Source organism: Carassius gibelio, chromosome B14 (genome assembly GCF_023724105.1).
Source record: "Carassius gibelio isolate Cgi1373 ecotype wild population from Czech Republic chromosome B14, carGib1.2-hapl.c, whole genome shotgun sequence".
Classification (NCBI taxonomy): domain Eukaryota; kingdom Metazoa; phylum Chordata; class Actinopteri; order Cypriniformes; family Cyprinidae; genus Carassius; species Carassius gibelio.
The window spans coordinates 8,325,169-8,351,287 of NC_068409.1; the positions used below are offsets into that span (position 1 = coordinate 8,325,169).

At 37.6% G+C, this 26,119-nt stretch overlaps 2 protein-coding genes across 2 annotated transcripts in view; one reads left to right on the plus strand and one right to left on the minus strand.

Annotated features, from left to right (window-relative positions):
• The first annotated feature begins 13,942 nt into the window (after window positions 1-13,942).
• Window positions 13,943-22,147, plus strand: LOC127971855 (probable G-protein coupled receptor 174). The gene is made up of 2 exons (XM_052575107.1): window positions 13,943-14,335; window positions 19,827-22,147. The coding sequence occupies exon 2, from the start codon at window positions 20,063-20,065 to the stop codon at window positions 21,050-21,052; it is 990 nt and encodes a 329-aa protein (XP_052431067.1). The 5' UTR covers window positions 13,943-14,335; window positions 19,827-20,062; the 3' UTR covers window positions 21,053-22,147.
• Window positions 22,148-25,309: 3,162 nt separating this feature from the next.
• The window catches only part of commd5 (COMM domain containing 5), a 4,178-nt gene continuing 3,368 nt past the window's right edge, over window positions 25,310-26,119 (minus strand). The window contains exons 6-7 of the mRNA XM_052575108.1: window positions 25,966-26,041; window positions 25,310-25,620 (exon numbers count right to left, since the gene is read on the minus strand). Coding sequence (XP_052431068.1) covers window positions 25,519-25,620; window positions 25,966-26,041 — 178 coding nt within the window. The 3' untranslated portion in view covers window positions 25,310-25,518. The remainder of the gene's footprint in view (window positions 25,621-25,965; window positions 26,042-26,119) is intronic.

Consider the following 26,119-nt stretch of genomic DNA (forward strand, 5'->3'; position numbering starts at 1 on the left):
GTTTCCATTTTACTACCGCCCACACCACTGCCACACATTCCTTTTCAGAGGTTGGATACTTTAACTCTGCCCCCCATAGGGTTCTGGAAGCATATGCAATGACTTCTTCACCCTCAAGAGTTTCCTGTGTCAGGATAGTGCCCAATCCCACCTCACTAACATCCGTATGGGCTTGGAATGATTGATTGAGGTCAAGCTGCATTAAGAGGTGGTGGGTTTTGCAATGCTTGTTTGTATTTGTATGGAAGTGGGCTTGGCATTCGGGTGTCCAGTCCCATCTCACTCCCTTCTTTTTCAGGTGATTTAAAGGAGCGGTGATATCAACAAAATGCGGTATGAATCTGTAGTAGCACCCCGCCAACCTCAAGAAATGTTGTATGGCTTTCAGGTCATTGGGCAGAGGATACTGGGTGACGGCCTGGGACTTTGCTGGATCAACCTCAACTCCTTTTTCTGAAACTATGTGTCCAAGGAATGTCAACTGCTGTTTGAAGAAGTGACATTTTTTCATATTCATGATAAGGTTTAACTGGGAGAGTCTTTGTAGTATGATGTTTAGATGTTGAATATGATCTTCTAGTGTTTTGAATAGATAATGATGTCATCTACTGTATATAGACAAAAAAGAATTCTGCCTGCAGTTCTTCCAGGACCCTTTCCATCAGTCTCTGGAAGGTGGCAGCGATGTTCCGTAGCCCATACGGAATAGATTGGAATTGGAATAGACCTTTGGTAGTGATGAAAGCTGTTTTCTCCTTGCTACTTTCCTCCATCTCCACCTGCCAATATTCTGATTGTAAGCTCAATGTGCTGAACAAGGAGGCGCTATCCATGGATTCCAAGATGTTGTGTATAAGCGACATTGGGTATTGTCTTGCTATTCAACCGTCTGTAGTCCACACAGAAGCTGTAACTGGCATCAGTTTGGGGACTAGTACAATGGGTGATGACCATGGAGATAAGGAGGGTTCAATGATGTGGTCTCTGAGCATTTGATGTACTTGGTCTTCAATTCTCTTCCTCTTGAAGGCTGAGACCCTGTATGCTCTGAATTTAATTTGTCAAGATTATTTTATGTTTTTTTACCGCTCCCTTTCCCAGGACATTTGAGGTGGGGCGCGGCCAGGGTGCCATTACCTTCCTTAACTCTTCTTGATTATCGGAGTCCCAGCATGCAGCAACTTCAGGGATCAAAGTAATAAGTGGTAGTTGTAGGTAAGGCATAGTAAAGAGCCACAGCAGAATGATGGTGAGTGTTTTCAGCCATCAAGGTAGTAGTCAACACCAGAGGAATCTGAGATGTTAAAAACGGGTGGTAAGTGGTACCAGTCCCAGTTTCCAGACTGTATCTGCTTTGTCCCATGTCCAATAGGGCTTCAGTGTCTTGTAAGAAGTCGAGGCCAGCTATCAGTGGAAAAGCGAGGTGGGCATCTTTCATTATATATGTTTCCACTCTGCAGACTCTATCAAGCCACTTGTAGCTGACTGAAGTTTGGTTAAGAGCCTGGTGTACCTGTCATCCATCTACCATGATGAACCTTTGTGGGGAAGCTGTCATGCATGAGGAAGCAGGCCCACCTAGCTGTCTCCAGAGACTTTCCTGCATTAACCCTCTAGAGTCGATCCCTGCATCTATGCACGATGGGGCATTTTCCTGATAACCCCGAAAATAACAGAAATGACACTTTTGAAAGTTTTGATTGTACAGATAAGAGCAATATATCAATCGAGCAATACATCAATCGAATCTGTAAAGGGTCTATTTTTACTTGTATACAGACATACCCCTCACTTAAAGGATTATTAGAAACACCATACTAATACTGTGTTTGACCCCCTTTCACCTTCAGAACTGCCTTAATTCTATGTGGCATAGATTTAACAAGATGCTGAAAGCATTCTTTAGAGATTTTGGCCCATATTGATAGGATAGCAACTTGCAGTTGATGGAGATTTGTGGGATGCACATCCAGGGCTCGAAGCTCCCGTTCCACCACATCCCAAAGATGCTCTAATGATTATAAATGGTTGTGCATGAAAATCCCAGTAACTGACTGAGAAGATTGTGAAATACTAAGACCGGCCCGTCTGGCACCAACTACCATGCCACACTCAAAATTGCTTAAATTACCTTTCTTTCCCATTCTGACATTCAGTTTGGAATTCAAGAGATTGTATTGACCAGGGCCACACCCCTAAATGCATTGAAGCAATTGCCATGTGATTGGTTGATTACATAATTGCATTAATGAGAAATTGAACAGGTGTTCCTAATAATCCTTTAGGTGAGTGTAATAACAACAAAACTTTGTGCATTTGTTAAATAAAGATAACAAACAAGGTGTGTTGTCTTCATCCTTTGTCTGCGGTAATCTTCATTTAGAAATGCGTCATTAAAATTAACTGTAACTCAGTGAATACTCAACAAAGAGACATGAGAGATATATCTATAGAAAGCTTGACGTGTCTACTTTTAAACAAGAGCTACTGAAAACAAATATTCTGTGATAAAGAAATCCATATGAAAACAACATGATGTCCATCTTTCATGTCTCCCTTCATCATATCTAATGCCACGCCCACGTATTGAACTCGCTATTGAGATTATGATGTATCACTTGAAACTCGTGGCTTGTAAACGCCCATACAGAATACAACACAACGAGACTGTTCTTCAAGTTTTTTTTTATTTTATTTTACTCTTTGCTTTCGTGCTGAGAGGAATAAGACATAATTCACCCCAAGAAGATGTGATGAGGATTACCTCAGGATTTGAGGTTTGGAAGAATGAAGCACTTTATTCAGCAGAGATCATAAAAATTAGCAAGTCTCTTATTTATTTATTTATATGCTTGTATTAGGTTTCACATAATGTGTAAACATTTTACTAGTTAGACTTTTTACAAACTATAATTCCTGACTAAATGTATACAATATACACTATACCATATATATATATATATATATATATATATATATATATATATATATATATATATATATACACAAAAGCTTGTTGTAACATATATATATATATATATTCTTAGCTCTTTTAAACAATAATAATCATAATACAAATATTTATTTATTTTTATTTATTTTATTTTTTGTAGAAATTCAGTGTGTGACTGGAGTAATGACGCTAAACATTCAGCTTTGAAAGTGAGCTTTGATTGTTCCTAATAAACTGTTTAGCTGGACTTGCAAGTGAATATTAAATTATTTTGTAGGATAATTAAAAATATTCTAAATAAACTACAAACATAAAAATCTATACATTTATTTTGTCCTCACATTTGTTCTTGTAACTCTTCCCTCTCAGTGACACACCTGACTGAAAGGCTCATTATGCAGCTCATTATGCAGGCCTTTGTCTTCCAGGTGTAAATCACAACATAATGCTGATAGTTCATGCCCTCTCGCATAGACCCTTTCTACACAAAAGTGTCTTAGAAAATTTAAATCAATATATTGTTTTCTGTGAGTGAATAAACAAGATGATTTTCACATAATTTAGAAAGAAAAATTCTAGAAAACAGGATCCAGTTCTCAAAAGTCCCGGGAACCAATGTTCTGTATGTGTTTTGAAAAGATGGGTCTTCTGTACAGGTATTTGTTTTGTAAAGATGGGTCTTTACTCTAGATTTAAACTGCAAGAGTGTCTGCCTCCCGATCAGTGTTAGGTAGGTTATTCCAGAGTTTAGGCGCCAAATAGGAAAAGGATCTGCCGCCCGCAGTTTATTTTTATATTCTAGGTATTATCAAATTGCCTGAGTTTTGAGAACGCAGCGGATGTGGTGGATTATAATGTAACAGGAGCTCATTCAAATATGAGTTGCTAAACCATTCAGAGCTTTATATAAGTAATAAGCAATATTTTAAAATCTATACGATGTTTGATAGGGAGCCAGTGCAGTGTGGACAGGACCGGGCTAATATGGTCATATACTTCCTGGTTCTAGTAAGAACTCTTGCTGCTGCATTTTGGACTAGCTGTAGTTTGTTTACCAAGCGTGCAGAACAACCACCCAATAAAGCATGACAATAATCTAACCTTGAGGTCATAAATGCATGGATTAACATTTCTGCTTTTGACATTGAGAGCATAGGCCGTAATTTAGATATATTTTTGAGATGGACAAATGCAATTTTACAAATGCTAGAAACGTGGCTTTCTAAGGAAAGATTGCTGTCAAATAGCACACCTAGGTTCCTAACTGATGACGAAGAATTGATAAAGCAGCCATCAAGTCTTAGACAGAATCTAGATTATTACATGCAGAGTTTTTAGGTCCTATAAATAACACCTCTGTTTTCAGAATTTAGCTGTAAGAAATTACTCATCATCCAAGGATTCCGGTTCCGGTTGAGTGAAAGCTGTGCGCACTGTCTGCCGCTGCCCACCGAACCTGTTATATACATTTTATTTAATTTATTTGGATTTCGAGCTGTGATAACCAGTGTTTCGTATTAAACGAGTTATCTCGATCTCTATCTGAGCTGGTGCTAAAGACGACCTGGGAAGTTTGCTACACTGCTGCTGCCGGGCTGCTGGATATTGGACGTCTTTGTGAATCAGTGCTGCCGTTCACCTCGTTATTTGGTTGTCAGCGATTTGGCGCCGTATTGGTTGTCGACGCTAAATCTCCATTGAATCCTATTTCCCGTGGCCTGTATGTTTTGGATTATTATCTCCTGACTTTCACCTGGACCTTCATCGTTACTTTCGACAGAATTATGCCTGGACCTGACTAGCGGTGAGTGACGATCCCTAAATGGGACTTCAAAAATGAACTTTTTCTTCTGGTTTCTTCTGTCTGTTAGAAGTATCGTCTCTTGGAATAGTGAACGATACATCTACGTTTTCTCATCTCTACCGAGTATGGCAATTACTCTTACATCCTCTGAACTCATGCAACTGAACAATCGGTCAGGAACTAGCTTGCCATCAGACATTTACTTACGGTGTGCAGATCTAGGGATTCTGCGTCGCTCACGTTATATGGACCGTGGTGCGCACCGTGCGCAGTTTACACGATCAACTATGACTGCATTACCAGTCAAAATTCCTGTAATATTGTCCAATGAGCGACTGTTGCGGCGTCGCCATTCATCTCAGTGCGGGGTGAACTTCAACTTACTTTGCTCGTTGCCAGAGATGCCTCATCCCGATTTCGCTCTGTTAAAATCGAACCAGCCAGAGATTAAAAAGGCCTTGTTAAATGCAGGAGCAGTATCAAACAAAACATTTCTGTTAAATGACTTCTTTGTAACAAGCACTCTGGACTTCATGTTCATGACTGAAACCTGGCTCACAGAAAATGACTTAAGCCCTTTATCTGAACTTTCCCCAGTACACTGTAACTATTATAGTTGCCCTAGAACTTCCAGTCGGGGTGGAGGTGTTGCTGTCATTTTTAAGGACTGTTTCAAATGTAAGATCTTACCAGTGGATGATTACACTACTTTTGAGGTCTTAATGTGTAAAGTAGAACTTACTAGCCCATTTTTTTGTGTTTTGATTTATAGACCATCAAAAGTTAACAATGACTTTTTAAGAGAGTTTTCAGATTTTCTATCCAATGTGGTTTCACGTACTGACAAGTTGTTGATTCTTGGTGATTTTAACATACATTATTGTTGTCCTTCGAAACCTCTTGTGAGAGATTTCGTTCATCTTTTAGACTCGTTTAACCTCACACAACACATGTCAGGACCAACACACAAACTGGGTCACACGCTTGATCTAGTTTTATCATTAGGCCTTGATATCAGTAATATATCTGTGAGTGATGCTGGGTTGTCTGATCACTGGCCAGTTTTGTTTGACAGTTTGATTTCCTGTCCTAGTCATGTAAACCAGCCCAATACCTACCGTTCAAGGACTATTAACCCTTCCACTGCTTTGCAATTTATGGATGCTTTTTTGGCCCTTCCAGCTCATAGTGATATGATATCATTGCAGAATCAGAATGTTGAGGAGTTGGTAAATTATTTCAATTCGTCATGTTTAAAAATTTTAAACATAATTGCCCCTTATAAAACCAAAGAACTGAAATCAAATAATTAACCATGGTTCAATAGTGACATAAAAGTCTTAAGAAAAAATGTAGAAGAGCAGAAAGACAATGGAAGAAGGACAAATTACAAATTTCATATCAAATTTTACAGAGTAACTTGTCTGACTTCCAAGAAGCAGTTTCCTTGGAAAGAGCAAAATACTTCTCTAACATAATCTCAAAATATTCCCATTGCCCAACGATACTGTTTTCTACGTTAAATTCAGTATTAAACCCTTCTAGAACGGCCGGCCCAGAACCTAGCCTAGACTTATGTGAGAAGTTCTGCAACTTCTTTATAAGCAAAGTTACTCAAATTAGGGCACAGATCTCTAGTAATTTAACTCCGAATTATGAATATGCAAATGTTTGCCACTCTGCTTTTTCAAATTCTCTGACTATTTCACACTCCGAGCTGCTGAGCATTATCTCTAACATGAATCCAACCACTTGCTCTTTTGATGCCATTCCAACAAAGTTACTAAAGGATGTTGTGCCTTCTGTGTTGCCAAGTCTACTTTCTATTATCAATAGCTCCTTACAAATGAATTTATACCACTCTGCCTTAAACAGGCTGTGGTCCATCCTTTACTCAAAAAAGACAATCTCGATCCTTATGATTTTAATAACTATAGGCCCATTTTGAAACTTCCATTTTTGCACAAAGTTCTGGAAAAGTGTGTACTAAATCAAATTTCCCCCTATTTAATCTCTAACAATATTCTAGATCCTTTTCAGTCTGGCTTCAGAGCTAAACATCTCTTGTGGGGTGCCCTAGGGCTGAATTCTGGGTCCAACCTTATTTTCCTTATACTTACTCCCTCTTCGTTCCATTTTTGAGGCCCATAAAGCTTCATATCAAATTTATGCCGATGACACTCAGCTCTATTTTCCTTTAAAATCAGGTACTGATTCAGTTTCCTCTCTTCTAGCTTGTTTGGAGGACGTTAAGGCTTGGATGGACAATAATTTCCTTCAATTAATTCAGAAGAAGACTTATGTTATGTTGTTTGGCCCTTCACACCTTTTAAATAATACAAGTTCTACCCAAGCCCCCCTTCAAGATAGCATTCGTGATAAAGTAAAAAATCTGGGAGTTACACTTGATCCTGAATTAAAATTTGATAAACAAATCAACTCTGTAGTTAGATCCCGTTTTCTGCAGCTAAGGGGACTTTGCAAGCTGAAAAATATTCTAAGCTTTAGTGATTTGGAGACTGTTATTCATGCGTTTATTTCAACCACGCTGGACTACTGTAATGCTCTGTATGCTGGAATTAATCAGTCCTCTCTCTCGCGATTACAACTGGTACAGAATACTGCGGCTCGATTTTTAACAGGGACAAAAAAAGAGAGAACATATTACACCTGTGTTATCATCACTTCATTGGCTACCTGTTCGATTCAGAGTTGATTTTAAGGTTTTAGTATTTGTATTTAAATCACTTCATGGTCTTGCCCCTTCATATATTTCAGACCTTCTCCACTCATATTGTCTAGTGAGAACACTCAGTTCCTCCTCTCAGATGATATTAAATGTTCCAAAATCTCGACTTAAATCCAAAGGCGACAGAGCTTTCCCAGTTCTTGGTCCTAAGCTCTGGAATTCCATACCTTTGTCTATCAGACTTTCCCCTACACTTTTTACATTTAAATCTTCTCTTTAAACTATTTTTTTTTTCTCAGGCATATGTGTGACTTGATATTAATTATTAAATTAATTCTTTTTTTGTCTTAAATATTGTTTTAAATTGCATGATGTTTCCGGTGTCTTAATTCTATTATTTTTGTTTTGCTTTCTTTTCATATTTTATTATTAGTCTTTAAATTGTATTGTAAAATGGATGTTTTGTTTGGTATGTTGTGCAGCACTTTGGTCAGCATTTATGTTGTTTTAAAGGGCTATATAAATAAACTTGACTTGACTTGACTTTTCTTTTTTTATATATCAACTATTCATTCCGTTCGTTTTTATTAAGTGTAATAGTCATTACAGAAAATAGTAAGACTAAACTAATTATGTAATTATTAATTAAAGACTAATATCAAGTTGAGGTAAGGGATATTATGTGTCTTTGTGACACAGATGGACAGGGTCATAGACAGAAAAGAAAAAGCTCTAAAGTACATCACGATCTCAGTATAAACATTCTCTTGTCATTCATTTAATTATCTTATACTTTATTTGATCATGTTTACCTGCAAACACTTGCAGATATGTTTGACCAAACTCTGAGAATAGCCTTCATCTAATAACTGTACAAAAACAATTAAAAAAATACTCCGCTAGTGGTCAACATTACAAGCTTTCACATTAGTTTAGATGAGATGATTTCAGTATTAGGTATATGCTATACTATTTCTGTTATGCAAACTTATTTCCTGTATAAAAGAGTATGTCTATAACCTTTTCAAGAGTATGCCTATAACCTTCAATACCATGACTTAGGTGCCCTTGAGCAAGGCATCGATCCCCCAACTGCTCCCCGGGCACCACAGCATAAATGGCTGCCCACTGCTCCGGGTGTGTGTTCACTGTGTGTGTGTTCACTGCTCTGTGTGTGTGCACTTCGGATGGGTTAAATGCAGAGCACAAATTCTGAGTATGGGTCACCATACTTGGCTGAATGTCACTTTCACTTCACTTTCACTTCACTTCAAGGTTTACTTTAATGTTATGTTTCTTAACCGTGATCACATTACAAAAAAAGTGACATAGTCCCTCTAGCAAATCCACCAAAAGTGGAGAAAACTGAAAAATCTTAGCACACTTAGATGCTTATGCTTATGACCCAAGTGGAATATATACAGGTCCTTCTAAAAAAATTGCATATTGTTTTAAAAGTTCATTATTTTCCATAATGTAATGATAAAAATTTAACTTTCATATATTTTAGATTCATTGCACACCAACTGAAATATTTCAGGTCTTTTATTGTTTTAATACTGATGATTTTGGCATACAGCTCATGAAAACCCAAAATTCCTATCTCAAAAAATTAGCATATCATGAAAAGGTTCTCTAAACGACCTATTAACCTAATCATCTGAATCAACTAATTAACTTTAAACACCTGCAAAAGATTCCTGAGGCTTTTACAAACTCCCAGCCTGGTTCATTACTCAAAACCGCAATCATGGCTAAGACTGCCGATCTGACTGCTGTCCAGAAGGCCATCATTGACCCCCTCAAGAGAGAGGGTAAGACACAGAAAGAAATTTCTGAACGAATAGGCTGTTCCCAGAGTGCTGTATCAAGGCACCTCAGTGGGAAGTCTGTGGGAAGGAAAATGTGTGGCAAAAAACGCTGCACAATGAGAAGAGGTGACTGGACCCTGAGGAAGATTGTGGAGAAGGACCGATTCCAGAGCTTGGGGGACCTGCGGAAGCAGTGGACTGAGTCTGGAGTAGAAACATCCAGAGCCACCGTGCACAGGCGTGTGCAGGACATGGGCTACAGAGAAGCAGCACTGGACTGTTGCTCAGTGGGCCAAAGTACTTTTTTCGGATGAAAGCAAATTTTGCATGTCATTCGGAAATCAAGGTGCCAGAGTCTGGAGGAAGACTGGGGAGAAGGAAATGCCAAAATGCCTGAAGTCCAGTGTCAAGTACCCACAGTCAGTGATGGTCTGGGGTGCCATGTCAGCTGCTGGTGTTGGTCCACTGTGTTTTATCAAGGGCAGGGTCAATGCAGCTAGTTATCAGGAGATTTTGGAGCACTTCATGCTTCCATCTGCTGAAAAGCTTTATGGAGATGAAGATTTCATTTTTCAGCACGACCTGGCACCTGCTCACAGTGCCAAAAACCACTGGTAAATGATTTACTGACCATGGTATTACTGTGCTCAATTGGCCTGCCAACTCCTGACCTGAACCCCATAGAGAATCTGTGGGATATTGTGAAGAGAAAGTTGAGAGACACAAGACCCAACACTCTGGATGAGCTTAAGGCCGCTATCGAAGCATCCTGGGCCTCCATGAAAGTATGTGCAGCTTTCGGTGCCACATGCATGTTCCTGTTTTCCTTATTTGGTCCTTCTCTCCACACTTGTGAGCACCATTCCATCTCTATCCTTAATAACTCGAACTTGCTGCACATCCTTCCCATCTCGATCCCTCTGCCTAGCTAACCTGTACAAGTCCTTCTCTCCTTCTCTAGTGTCTAACAACTCTCTTAGTGTACAACTCGTCATATGCCTTCTGTTTGGCCTTAGACACCTCCCTCTTCACTCTGTGCTGTAACTCCTTGTATTCCTGTCTATTCTCTTCAGTCATGTCCATGTCCCACTTCTTCTTGGCTAACCTCTTCCTCTGGATACTATCCTGAACTTCTTCATTCCACCACCAAGTCTTCTTATCTTCTTTCCTCCTTCCGGATGACACACCCAGCACCTTTCTCCCTGTCTCCCTGATTAATTCTGCTGTAGTTTCCCAGTCATCTGACAGCACTACCTGACCACCCAGACTTCTGTATAAATTCCTCACAACATTCCTCGTTTTTCAGCTTCCACCACTTGGTTTTCTTCTCTATCTTTGACCTCTTCTTCTTACAGACCAACAAAGTCATCTTACACACCACCATCCTATGTTGTCTGGCTACACTCGCTCCCACCACCACTTTACAGTCATTAATCTCTTTCAGATTGCCTCTACTACATAGGATGTACCTGTGTTCTCCTACCTCCACTCTTGTAAGTCACTCAATGCTCCTCCCTCTTCTGAAAATGTGTTAACCACAGCCATGTCCATCTTCTTAGCAAAGTCCACTATCATCTGTCCTTCAAGGTTCCTTCCATTAACTCCAAACTTGACCATCACCTGCTCATCGCCTCTGTTCCCCTCACCAACATGTTCATTAAAATCCGCTCCTATCACCACTCTCTCACCCGTGGGATTACTCTCCATCACCTCATCTAATTGATTCCAGAATCTCTCTTTCTCCTCTAACTCACAACATTCAACATCACCCCTTCAATCTTTAACTTCAGACTCATCACTCTGTCTGACACTCTCTTCACCTCCAGGACATTCCTCACAAACTCCTCCTTCAGGACCACACCTACCCCATTTCTCTTACTATCCACACCATAATAAAACAGCTTGAATCCTGCTCCTATACTACGAGCCTTGCTACCCTTCCACCTTGTCTCCTGTACACATAGTATATCCACCTTCCTTCTCTCCATCATATCAGCCAGCTCTCTACCTTTCCCTGTCATGGTACCAACATTTAGAGTTCCTATTCTCAGTCCTACACTCTTACCTTTCCTCTTCTCTCTCTGTGCACTCTTCTCCCTCGTCTACTTTTTCGACCAACAGTAGCCCAATTTCCACCAGCGCCCTGTAGGTCAATGGCTCCGTGGCGGTCGTTGTTAACCCGGGCCTCAACCGATCCGGTATGCAATTCGTACTGATGATTACCAGTTCATCAAGGTCAAAATGAAATGATGATAATAGTTGAAACATCCTTATCTTTACATCTCTTTTATGTTGAAAATCACAGATTCTGGTTTGTTTAATCTTTTAGCAAATCATTTAAAGACGACATGATACCTACAAAATAGTCAGTGTATGTTTTCTGTTCTAGGTAAGAACATTTACATGAAGTGTTAATAAAGGTCAGGTAAATAATTTGAAACATAGGTCACTGAACTGAGAAAAGTTCAGTCATACATTTAAAAATGTGTTTGTCACAAACACATCCAAAAGTTTTCTGCTCATGTAAAAAAAGCACTTGGGTGCATTAATGATCTAAAGAAACAATGCTGGTCATCAGGCTATTTTAAAGAATATTAAAGACAATAGACAGTGTGCCTTGCTTTAGTAACACACATTGTGTTTAATATTTTAAACGTTTAAAATTGTGGGTGTAATTATTTTACTGAGAAGTTCAGTTCTTTTATAGTACACATACTATCTAAAGGCTGGGTTAAAAGTAAAACATATAGGAAGAGTTCATGTAAGAAGTGAAGGATGAGGAGGAGAGAAAGAGTAATGTTTAGAGAGTATTATCAAGGCTGGATCTGCCAGACCAGAAGTTTTTCTCTTTGTCTATCGCAAAAAAAGACAACATTACTTGTGATGTGGATAAAGTCCTCAGGCCAGACTCAAGTACAAAGACATGAATCTCTCATTGACCCTGATTTTACAATAGCACAACTTACGGTATTTGAATGTACTGTAATATACTATTCATTTAGAGTTTTATTTGACCTTTTTGGTCTTTGCAGCTTTACCTCAGTCTTTTTGCAGTATCCAAGTGCTGAATATATACAAACATTAAGTAGGCTACTATTCAATATTCAGCACAATACTATTCTTCCAGTACACACAGTAGACCTATACAATATAGTCACCTTACTCAGTTGCAATTACTATACTTTTTTACAGAATTGCAAAATGTATTACTCAATACAATATACTTTGTTCTGTAATGTTCTGGATGCTGTGCTCTCAATATTTATTTGTAGTGCCTAATGAATGCTCTGAGGTGTTTATTTAATTGACTCGTGTGTGTGATCAGAGAGCACCATTTGATTTTGAGTGCAAGTGAAATGGTTTTGCAGTGATTGTTTGATTTTGATGGAAGTTTGAGTATTTGGTGCTTTGAGTTGGTATATGGTATTGGTCATTTGGACCAAGATCAATCAGTTTCCAATCAGAAAATGCAACAAGGAATACTGCTGACTCACAAGGGGAACATCACGATGGGGTTAATCAGTTCTGCTTGGCTTTATTTTTCCCACCAGTGCCAGTAAATATGTCACTTCCATGCAACCATGTTTTCTAAACTTAAATTTACACAAATATGCATAAATATACATGAATGTATTAATGTGAATCAGCAATAACATAAACTGCATTGCCAAAAGAAAACATGATTCTTTCCCTACACTGTAATCAAACATTGTTTGTAACTTTATACACTGTCACACCACTGAAAGCAGCACGAAGAGGAACAAAGAACTGCTGCTGGTCAAGTAAAAAAAACCTTTTTACAGGACACTAATTGAGTCACTATAGAGCAGGGGTCTCCAACCGTCCTGCAAGACACCTGAAGCAGTGAATCAAGATGTTCAGTTACTTGATAAATACAGACAGATGTATTGGAGCAAGAGAACAGGAACCTGATGTCGCATTGCTTTGTTCAGTTGAGACTAATTGTAAGTGAATGTAGACATTTGATATCATGTAATGTTTATATTATCCAACTTAAAGTGTTAGTTCACCCAAAAATGAAAATTCTGTCATTAATTACTCTCCCTCATGTTGTTCCAAACCCGTAAGACCTTTGTTCATCTTCAGAACACAAATTAATATACAACTTATAACAACTTAACTAATTTAAATGATTGCATTCTTCAATAGGCTACTGTAGAATTAACAATAGACTATATAAAAATAGATTAACTTACCAATAATAATAAATAAAATTGTTTGTTTTAAAAGAATTTAGAAATGTTTATAGATCAGTTATTTATTATGTGGTTTCACTGTTTGGATGGTGTTACTGTCTGCAAACAATGACAAATATTTTATCCAAAATTGGTGTTCACGCCTCCTTATACAATTACTTCAGTTCATTAGCAGTTTCTCACCCTACTCCTCTCTAGATTACAGCAGCGGAGTTAACGCAGGTGTACCACACGGTTATAAGTTATAGCTGAGGTTCTGTTTAACCGTGTGGTATTTTTTGTGAAAACATGTTTTAAGTTGTGATTTACCATCACTGGCACGTCATCAGAGCTGTGGTCACGTGACCCCGAGAGGTGTGTGTCCCCGGGCGTCCCTAATTTTTCGGTATTGAAGGTGGCGACCCTAGTAATTAAAGACTAGTTAAATATAACAGTAAAGCAAAAACTAGCAAAAAATATTTCTATCTGGAAAATTGTTTTTTTGTTTGTTATTTTTGCTCATAAGAACAGATCAGGCAACACTGAGATAAATAGCAGAAGTAGGAATTTAAGAAAGCAACTGAATACTGTTCACTCCCCCACAGGAAACTACAGACATAATAAATGAGTCAGTGTGAGCTGACAGAAACAGAAAGCACAACGCCTGAGATACAAGATCAAGGATATATAATATATATAAACATTTAAAAAAATAAAATACATCTGAGCTGTTTCACAGACGAAGCGCTTCCCAAGCGAGAGACTGGAGTGATGTAGATGGTGAGAAACGGAGTTAATCTGTGAAACGTTACCGGCTTTGAGTTGAGAGCACATGTTGATGGGCTGATGTGTGTTCCTCTCAGACAGCGCTTTATTTACAAGGTAGGATACTCTTTAATAATCTCTCCACTGTGCAGGTCAGACAGTTATAGTCCCATAAGAAAGCTGGTTAGCTGAGATAGACCTAATCCTAAACCCTAACTGGGCTTAACCTTCACTTAAGTAATACATATTCCTCTTAGCAGTGAAGTTTATGAGTGTGAAGGAGGGCATCAACATGCTTTCTAAACTCAATAAGGCTAAACCCTACATGTTCCTCTCTGTTCTACAATCTGACAGAAAGATTTATTTTGGTGACGCTAATACTCTTAAAATAACACAGACTCACTCATTCAGATACTGTGACCAGGAACAATACATTATTGAGACACAATACATGCTTAAGAAATCAAGCTGAATTTATCACAACGTTAAATAGTTTTCCTACTGTTACTACTACGACTGTGTCTAACGAAAGATGAGTTTAAATCACATTATTCAGTTGATTGAGCCAAATGTGTGACGGTGTTTGGATGACATTAAACGTGACTCAAATCTCAAATGAACAGAGCTATGCTTAGATTCTGGGTGAGGGGTAAACCTCCCAAACAGACTCTCAGCTCTAACTTCACTATCTACAGAGTCCAGGAAATCCATTTTTAAGCAACAATCCCACAGTGAATATGGTGTTTTTTTTGTTCTTTTTTCTGATGTAACTTCTACACTGTTAACCATTATGTCTCTTTAAACGGAAAGTTATTTACAAGACAGTTTACAACAACATTACTTTATTCGGTCACTTATTACTTATGTCCAAAGTGAACACAAAAAAACTAAACAGAAATGTTTATCATACACGTTGTACTACTCAGAAGTTCTACCTTTCATATTATGTATAATCTATTTTTTATCTTACTGATTAATTAAATTGTAATATCAGTGTATCTAGATTTTACAAATCAAAATATTTTGGTAGTTATGTGTGGACTCATACAGTCTGAAAAGAACGGTATTAATAATAAACGCAGTCAGGTGGGATAATATGTTAATGAGACAGCACACACGTATGAATATGGAAAGTCCCATAGAGAGAAAAATGAACCATACACAACACCCACAAACTGACACACAGTCTCCGAATCATTGAGGAAAGGGGCACACTCATCACCCTGACCTGTGACTGCTTTGCATACAGGAACGAGTCTCAGATAGTGTGTGAGAGATGAAGGACACAAGTATGAAAAACAATATGCAAAACTGCCACAAACACACAAACCTCACATTGTGAATCAGTTAGGCTAAAATACAATATCTGGGTTCAGTTGAGCAGAAATGCAAATTTTGTGTTCAACTTAAGAATGAACCCGGTGGTTTCCAATGGGATGAAAACATTCTTAACAAAATAATGAACATACGTGAGCACAGTCATCCACGAACTGAACACATGTTAAACTTTTCCTCTCATCTTGTGTCTGTGAAATTAAGAATGAAAGTAATGTGCAGCGACAGGTTTGTGAACACACTTCAGAATAATGCTCCATCATTAATGAATAACTACACAGGAACAAATGACTAGTGCACTATTAAAGGCTTAGTTCACCCAAATATGAAAATTAGCTCATGTTTTACCAACCCTCTAGGAATCCTAGGTGTATATGACTTTCTTCTTTCAGACGAATCCAATCAGAGTTATATTAATCATTTCCTGGCTCTTTATAAAGGCATGGGCAGTCCAAAAGTAGTCAAATAAAACATGAGTGTCCAATAAAACATGTCTCACACAGATCTTCCTGATGATAAACGCCTCCTGTCGAGTATCCAAGCATTTTAAAATGTTATAGATACTTTAAATACTCATTCTGGGGTGAACTAACCCTTTAACATTTTAGTAACTACTATTAACTAACGAGAAACTCTGATTAACGAATCAGTAAGTATAGCGCTCAGTAGAATGTGGTAGTTTACTAAAAGCTAATCAGTTACTATTTCTTCATTTCTCCTGGAGAAGTACTCTACACAGGTTCATAATAGATGTGAATGGTGCTAGATGTAGAAGTGAAGATCACGGTAACACACTAGTAATTGCTCTCTTTATAATGATGGTAAATTGTGACAGATTTGTTTGGAGCTCCTCAACCCACTGTATATTCGGCATTTGTTGGAAATAATAGGAATAAAGTATGTGGGCATCAGTTACCTCAGTTACTTCTGTTATAGAAGCCCCTAAATCTTTAGCATTCATTTAAAACAAGTCTATAGTTTATATGCAGGGAATAACGGTTGTTGAATTGAGGTGATGATGTGCTCATGAGTCAAATGTTTATAGCTTTTATCTACATCAGTATTATAGGAACAATGCCAGATGCTCTGGTGTAGTGCAGAAGTGTCCACATAATCAGAAAGTAGAACTGAAAAAAATAAAAAATAAATAAAAACCTTTTTCAGTTCTACTTTCTGATTACATAACTGCTGTAGGTATCAATCATAACACTTTAGTATTGATTCCAACTTTTTCACTATTGACTAGTTGCTTATTACCATACTCATTATTAACATAATGGCTGTTTATTAGTGCTTATAAAACACATATTCTGCATCGCTAATCCTGCCCAATACCTAAACTTAACAACTACCTTACTAACTATTAATAAGCAGCTAGTTAGGAGTTTGAGGCTAAAGTCCTGGTTATGGGTTTGTTAAAAGTGAGAGCTGGACCTTGTTGATTTTGTAAAGTTGCACCAGAACTACCCTACAACATGTTTACATGGTCATTTAAAACACATTACATGTCTTCTGTAAAATGTACAGCAATCTCCAAATAGAATTTGATCAACTGCATATTTAATTCAAATGAGAATGAGTGTGAGCGTACATCTACTGTACATCTAGAATCAGCACAAAACAGATCATGTTATTAATTATGTAAGTGTTCATATTTGATTTGTTAATTGTAAACATCATCATCACTCAAGTATTACAAATAATAAATGTTGTTTGTAGTTGTTTATCTTCTGACTTCAAGAATCAGATACCTGTATACTGCACAGAATTGTCACTAATGATATTCTTGGTGATATTTTATTTACTGGTGTAATAATAATAATAATAATAATAATACCCTTACAAAGTTTTTATGATTTGCATTTGTTTTTTTAAATTTTTTTATTTAACCTTTATTTAACCAGGGAAATCCTTTGAGAACAAGTCTCTTTTGCGAAGGAGCCCTGGCCAAGAAAGCCGCATTAACAGTAATACATTAACAGTACAATGAATCGACCAACACAAATCATGACATCCCATTGTCACCATAGACTTATCCTAATTTGTGTAATTTTCACAGGCACATTGTGTGTTTTCAAAATTCTTATTTCATCATAGTCGTGGTCTAATGGATAGAGAGTCTGTGTGTGTGTGTGTGTGTGTGTTCTCACTGCTGTGTGTGTGTGTGTATGCCTGTGTGTGTGTTCTCACTATACTCACTGTTGTGTGTGTGTGTTTTCACTAGTGGTGAGCCATTATCGGCGTTAACGTGCTGTGTTAACGCGAGACTCTTATCGGGCGATAAAAAAAATATCGCCGTTAATCTATTCTCAAAGTTGGGTTGGGAGCAGGGTCTGTACTAAGCGAGCTATGATGACTTTCACCTTGATATTTTATATAACCGACTCGCTGAGACCAGCCTAACAGACAGCGACACTGAACCGAGCTCTCTTCTGCGAAGTTCTCCTCAAAGTCCCTCCTGCACCGGAACGAACACATACACATCGCAGTTTGAACAAACAACAAGATGTGAAAGAGCCCAATTCAGTACTCGCGGTGTTCTGGTGTTCAGGGCTAAGCAGAGAAAGGCGTCTCGAGACACTGAAAATAAGCGTTTTCGAGTGTTTTGTTCAAAACATTTGAACATCGAATTTGCTTATTTTTGCTCTAGTGCCGACAAATACATACAAAATATGTCAAAATATCCACCTTGGAAATTATGCTCGAAAAAACTGTCAGTTATTTCTCAAGTGAAGGTAAACAGTTGAGGAAAATAATGGGATGTGTATTATATTGGATGCGTTCATCGTCTCTTAAAGGGACCGCGTCTAATTTAGCTACTGACTGCTGTAATGTTAATCCAAGAACATGAAAATGAAAATCACTCACTGCTCTTGACTACTTTTGTAGTTTTATCAGTCAAACCAAAAATTATTCCGACACCACATATATTTATATATAAATATATATATATATATATATATAGCAAAACTGTAATAATGTGAGAAATGAAGGTGTCTGAATAAATGTAGGTTTGATTGTATATTTCATTTCTACATTGAAGACTATCCAGTGCTATTTTACATTTATTTATCAAGTTTCTGTACCTTGACACCTACAAACTTGAAAAAACCTTAAACATTGTGTAAAAAGCACAAATAAATAAAAATAAACAAACATACAAATTAGACAATTTCAATTTTTTTCAATTTTGTACCACTGGTACAAGTTTCCCCGGGTCCCCGCTTGTGCAATGTGGCATTAGTTTACAGCTTTTTCAAGCACTTTGTGATGCATTTTGGAAACAGGAGATGAGCCCCTTTTCTAATACACCACCTAGCTTGATAAACCCCTTCTCAAAGACTTACTGTTTGTCGATTTTATTTGGGTAACACACATATTCTGAATGCCTTGGGCAGAATTAGAATGAACCATTTTAATCTAGATTAATCTAGATTAATTTCAAGATCACAGTGAGATTAATCTAGATTAAAAAAATTAATCTATGCCCATCTCTAGTTTTCACTATTCTCACTGCTGTGTGTGTGTGTGTGTTCACTATTCTCACTGCTGTGTGTGTGTGTGTGTTCATTTGGATGCACTGTAAATCCAAACAGTGAATTTAATAAACTAATAATAATAATGCAAGTTCATTGGACTTAATTTAAATAAGTTCTGTAAACTCAAAATTTTGTTGTAGTAAGTTGAACCTAAAATGATTGTTTTCTAGTTCCCAGCATGCTTTGCATCAGAAAACAAGGAAAATAAATGTAAAAATTAAGTGTTATTTTGTGTGTTTTTACACAAGATTAACATAGAGGGACATAAATTACTTAAATGTTGTGTTATATTATAATTTACAAAGGTTTCTGTTATGTTGGATTTGTAGTGTTACTGTTGTGGTGAAGAGTTGAGCCTGTGGTTAGACTGAGGATGGACAGCTAAAGACTACATTTGAGTGTATTTCCCACATTATGAGAGTTGAAAAATAGAGAACATTTTGAGTGAATTACTCTCTAATTATAAGTTGAGAAATATCAATATTTATAAGATAACGGAGATAATTTACGGCAACTGGAAATGCAATTTGATTTTATGTAAACTTAAAACATTTAAAAACATGACTTAAATGTTTTTGTGTAATCAGTTACAAAATATTTTCTGAGTTCTGTGAACTTATTAGGGTTTATAGTGTGGGCTGAAAATATGCTTAACTGTAATTTCATCCCATATTTTCCTCCTTCTGTCAGAATGTAAGAATGTGTCTAACCAGAGCATCTCTGCTGTCTTTCAGAAGAGGAAACGCTGAAGCTACAGCTCTCCGGTGCGTCACATGTGGAAGAGACAATGCCAGGAGGCTATTTCTGGGATTTTCTCAAGGATCTTTCAAATAACCTGATTTTGAGTAGCTATTTTTGTGTTTCCTAAACGCTGAGAGGTGACAACGTGTGCCATCCCAAAACTACAGTGCTATGCCAAGCTGAACCTTTGCAGAGTTAGTGAGAGGACTCTTGATTTAATGAGAGGAAGATGAATGTTGGCAGTGAGCTCCAAGAAAACTCAACTAAAGAATATCAGCATCAGATCTACGCCGTCTTCTACACAGTGATTCTTGTTCCTGGACTGATCTGCAATGTTCTCGCACTCTGGGTTTTTTACGCCTACATAAAGGAGACAAAGAAGGCTGTTGTATTCATGATTAACCTGGCCGTCGCTGATCTGCTGCAGGTGCTGTCACTACCTCTGCGCATTTACTACTATTTGAACAACTCGTGGCCTTTCGGCGATGCCGCCTGCCTGCTCTGTTTCTATCTGAAATACGTCAATATGTACGCCAGCATCTACTTCTTGGCCTGCATCAGTCTGAGACGCTGTCGACTCATTATCCAGCCGCTGCACTGCGTGGCCTCCAAGAGACGGAGGGAGCGTGGCTTGTGTTTAATCGGGTGGTTCATCGTGTGTCTGGGATGCCTTCCCTTCCCTCTTCTGCGGAAACCCAACACCAACTCCACACACTGCTTCGCCGAGCTGCCCATGACGCGGCTGAACACAGTGCTAGGAGCGTCTCTGGTGACATTCGCGGAGCTGGTGGGTTTTCTGCTGCCGCTGGTCATCGTGGTCACCTGCTCGTTGCTGACCGCTGCCAGTCTGCGGCAGAAGTCCTGTGTGCCGCAGGACACTGGGGAGAAGCACAAGGCGCTCAAGATGGTGCTGAGCTGTGCCGGTGTGTTCCTGGTGTGTTTCGTGCCCTATCACATCACCTTCCCTTTAGACTTCTTGGCCAAATCAAACTACACATTCAGCTCATTAGAGTTCAAGAACGCCGTGCTCCACGTTCATCCGGTCACCCTGTGTCTCGCGAGTCTGAACTGCTGTCTGGACCCAGTCATGTACTACTTCACTACTGATGAGTTCAAGCGCCGTCTGTCCAGGCCAGAGTTTCAAGAAAGTTTGCCATTACAGCAGAGAACTTCTCTCTCCACAAACGCTACAGTGTTAAACCAGACAGATGAAGAATAGTGACAGGGACAGAGCGCTTTCTGTGAGTACGACTGATGCACTCCCAACATTTCTCTTGAGAGATCCAGGAATGGGTGAAAGGACATTTATTTAACCCCAAAACAGGAATACTGTGAAATATTATTATATTTCTAATTTTCTACTTATATATTTTAAGATGTACTGTATTTCTGTGATGCTCCGCTGTATTTTCAGCATCATTCCTCCAGTCTTCAGTGTCACATGATCTTCAGAAATCAGAATAATATGATGATCTACTGCTCAAGAAACATGAAGATTATTACCACGTCTATGTGCTTCCTCTTTTGTGTGTGTGTAAATCAAGTGTGCCGCATACTTTGGATGGGTGCAGGGATCCTGAAATACGGATCGATACTGATGTCAGTTTTAAGGTGGATCGTCCCATTGGGGAAATTTGTCTTGGGCCCATCTTCACCTGCTGCAGTCAGCTCACAATTAACACACTATCATCAACAAATACAAACAATAGCAGCAAAAATAACACAGCAATAAACAAATAAACCTGATACTGTATTAAAAATTACAATTACAGCTCCATACTGCCACTATTTGACATCTTTATAGACACAGTAAAGCATCGAGTTTGATATAAGTTTTGAAAGTATTGATACTCAAATAAAATATATTGATACTTAGGTGTGTTTTATTTACCAGTGATTTTTTTTAACAAAAAGTAAAGAAATGAAATAAAAATAACAATGTGTACAATATGCATTGAATTGGACAATATCCTGTCAGTGAATAATTGTGTATTCATAATAAAAAAATTGAAATTATAGCTTAGTTTGTGCAGTTACATTTAAAGTGAATATTAAAAGTTCATTTTAGTCATGTTCTATTACAAAATATTAATATAAATTCTAGACTGTGAGAATAGAAAGGTTGCGTCAGTGTGCATGTGTGCAAAACCATGGTGTTACTAAAGTGACCACAGTCCAACTACCGTATCACTCCAGTAAACACATGATGTGCTCCAGAACGAATCAACCAAATACAGAACTGGAACATATTTAGCTTATTATACAGCACTTCGTTTCAGTCCTTTAGAGGCCAAGCTTGTGTGTGTTCAGCGTCCTCAGTTTTAAATGAAAATGCTGTAGACATGAGCTGTAACACCAGTGAAATACATCTGAACTGGCTTTAGTTCGTGCATTATTATTGCTGGAAACAACTGGTACACCATTTCATCTCCAGCTAGACAGAGACAGACAGACAGACAGATAGATAGATAGATAGATAGATAGATAGATAGATAGATAGATAGATAGATAATAGAAATAGTCATATAGAAAGATAGACAGATAGATAGATAATAGAAATAGTCATATAGATAGACAGACAGATAGATAGATAGATAGATAGATAGATAGATAGATAGATAGATAGATAGATAGATAGATAGATAATAGAAATAGTCATATAGATAGATAGACAGATAGATAGATAATAGAAATAGTCATATAGATAGACAGACAGATAGATAGATAGATAGATAGATAGATAGATAGATAGATAGATAGATAGATAGATAATAGAAATAGTCATATAGATAGATAGATAGATAGATAGATAGATAATAGAAATAGTCATATAGATAGACAGACAGATAGATAGATAGATAGATAGATAGATAGATAGATAATAGAAATAGTCATATAGATAGATAGACAGATAGATAGATAATAGAAATAGTCATATAGATAGATAGATAGATAGATAGATAATAGAAATAGACATATAGATAGATAGATAGATAGATAGATAGATAGATAGATAATAGAAATAATCATATAGATAGATAGATAGATAGATAGATAGATAGATAATAGAAATAGACATATAGATAGATAGATAGATAGATAGATAATAGAAATAGTCATATAGATAGATAGATAGATAGATAGATAGATAGATAGATAGATAATAGAAATAATCATATAGATAGATAGATAGATAGATAATAGAAATAGACATATAGATAGATAGATAGATAGATAGATAGATAGATAGATAATAGAAATAATCATATAGATAGATAGATAGATAGATAGATAGATAGATAGATAGATAGATAGATAGATAGATAATAGAAATAGTCATATAGATAGATAGATAGATAGATAGATAGATAGATAGATAGATAGATAATAGAAATAGTCATATAGATAGATAGATAGATAGATAGATAGATAATAGAAATAATCATATAGATAGATAGATAGATAGATAGATAGATAATAGAAATAGACATATAGATAGATAGATAGATAGATAATAGAAATAGTCATATAGATAGATAGATAGATAGATAATAGAAATAGTCATATAGATAGATAGATAGATAGATAGATAATAGAAATAATCATATAGATAGATAGATAGATAGATAGATAATAGAAATAGACATATAGATAGATAGATAGATAGATAATAGAAATAGTCATATAGATAGATAGATAGATAGATAGATAGATAAGAAAGCTGGTGCTCCAACAAGCATGATCTCTGAGTTCAGTAAAGCTTCACACGAGGTTACCTAATTCCTACTTCCCTGTACAACCAGGATACAAACACACACAAACACACACAAACACACACAGCTCCGTTCCTTGCGCAAACAAGTACATTGGTACATTGTCTGGTTTAGGCCAGGTCACAGCATATAGACATGAACAGAGGGGAAGAATTGCATTCACACTGCAATAACAATCATAGACATAATGACATGACATGTTTTAATGAAAATAAAATGAATATGAAATCATATAAATATGCAATCGCCGTCCAAAGCCACACCCCTGAACGTGTGAACACACACACACACACACACACTCACTACATCAGCGGTCCTCGATCCCAGCCCTGCTCTCCTCTATTTAAACAGTATTTATGTACAGAGGTATGTCACACGTTTCTCTAGTAGTTTTCATCTGTGTGTGAAGATGTTGCACAGCACCAATCTGTAAATGAATGTTCTGAGGTGAACTTCAATGGATTTTAATGATGTTTTTTTGGCGTAAACATGTAACGGCACAGTAATACATGCGATCCTCTCACACTGAATAAAGCAAGCACAGTCTGACATACTCATATCACATACAGAACAATAACTTAGTGATGAAGAACTTTATACAAATAATTAATACTCAAACAAGCTGCAAACCATTATTCATGTGAGACACCCAAAAACAAGTTTATTATTTTATCAATCACAGAGAAAAAGGGAACTTTAGTCCGTAATGCATAAAATATGATTTAAACAATATTTAATTTATCCCAGAATACTAAGAATCAAAATATTCTTTAACTTGAGAGCTGCTTTAGTCTTCAATGATATAGATGTATTCAGGGTGAGAGATGAAAACCAGACCAGACCTGTGACAAACACACGTGTGTAAGAGGAAAGTGAAGCAGATGTGCCCGGACGAGACACAATACACGGACCCTAGGCTTCACCTCAGACACACAGAACACAACATCAGCTAAAGTGACAGGACTGTGACAATACCAATTAAAACCAGAGACAGGTGTCCTGACAAAATGATTGAAACAAACCCCAGTGCCATGCACACACTATGACCAGCTAAACACATAGAGAGGAACGGGATCGACTTACAGCAGGACACCGGGAGCCAGAAGCCCTTCAGGGACAAACAGAGCCGCTCCGGCCGTCTGTGTCTGACCCTGATCATGGATGGATGTGGACAGAGAGGTGGAGATGTGTGTCTGTGAGCAGAAGAGCGCCCCCTGGTGGACCGCTCGTGTTATGAGTGTTTGCTGCTGCAGGAAGTGCAGATCTGGACTATATGAAGTGTTTCGCATGAAATCTTTTGATTCATTAAATGCAATTGTTCTAGAAGACTGTTACAAAAATTAAGCTGTTTTTTTCCTTCTCATTGTTGGACGTTTTACTGTTTGAGCAAAGAAGGCCACGGCTGCTTGATGTCAGGAGTCAACACTCTTCACTTGTTAATGGGTGCTTCTTAAACAACTGTAACTGTTGAAGCTCATTAGCTGTGAGTGCAAACATCCCTCAGCCCTGCACACATGCTGAGACACCCACAGCTTTCACACCTCACAGATGTGTCTCCACCACACACACACACACACACACACACACACAGTGCAATGATAAGAAGCTGACAGCCACCACAAACCTTCTGTACAGCAGCACGAGTGTGAGACTTGGCTTCATACCTGTACAAGAATTCAACAGAAGCAAAACCACTGCAGATCTTCAGAAAACACCAGACATTTATTTTTACAGAATGTGGAACAAAACCCTGACAAACAAGATACAGTTTTACACAGTTAAGCTTGGCTGACCAAGTGCAAAAGAAACAAATGGTTCATAAAAATTAGTTCAGTACAATTAATACAATTTACTAAATATTAGAAAAGTGTAAATCAAATAAAAGATCCGAAGAATATGATAGCATGATCCATCAGTCTTGTATTTTGAGAATACTCCTCTTCTCTATATCATTCATTTCCTTCAAAATCAGAGAAACATTGTAACGCAGTTCCTGGAACTTGACGACTGGAACCTAGAAGAGAAGAGAAATCTCAGACCGAAGCAATCGAAGGAGCTCAGAAGACACATCCTCTCAGACTTGTGATTAAACGAGGAAAATACCGTCCAGACAAGAGGAGAGACAACGGATGGATCGCACAGTTTAGGCCAACACATTTACTTCTGCAAGGCACTAATAATCAGAAAATGATACAAAGCTTATAGAAAATTAATGTTTTTTTCCCAGCAGCTTTTCAATGAAAAACAAAAAACTGATAATGTATGGTGTTTTGATTCATTTGTAAATGTCAGATGATTTGCTTGTGTTAAATGTGATTACTCCATCCTCTGGAATCAGACAGAACTGAAGAAAGATTACCTCGAATCGATGCAAACGTCCGTCAGACAGCTTCATCTGCATCAGAATGGAGGGCTGCAGAGCTCGAGACAGCGAACTAAACACACACCAACAGATACTGATCAGTCAAGTGATCTGTTCACATTAAATATAGACGACTGCACAACTCAAACAA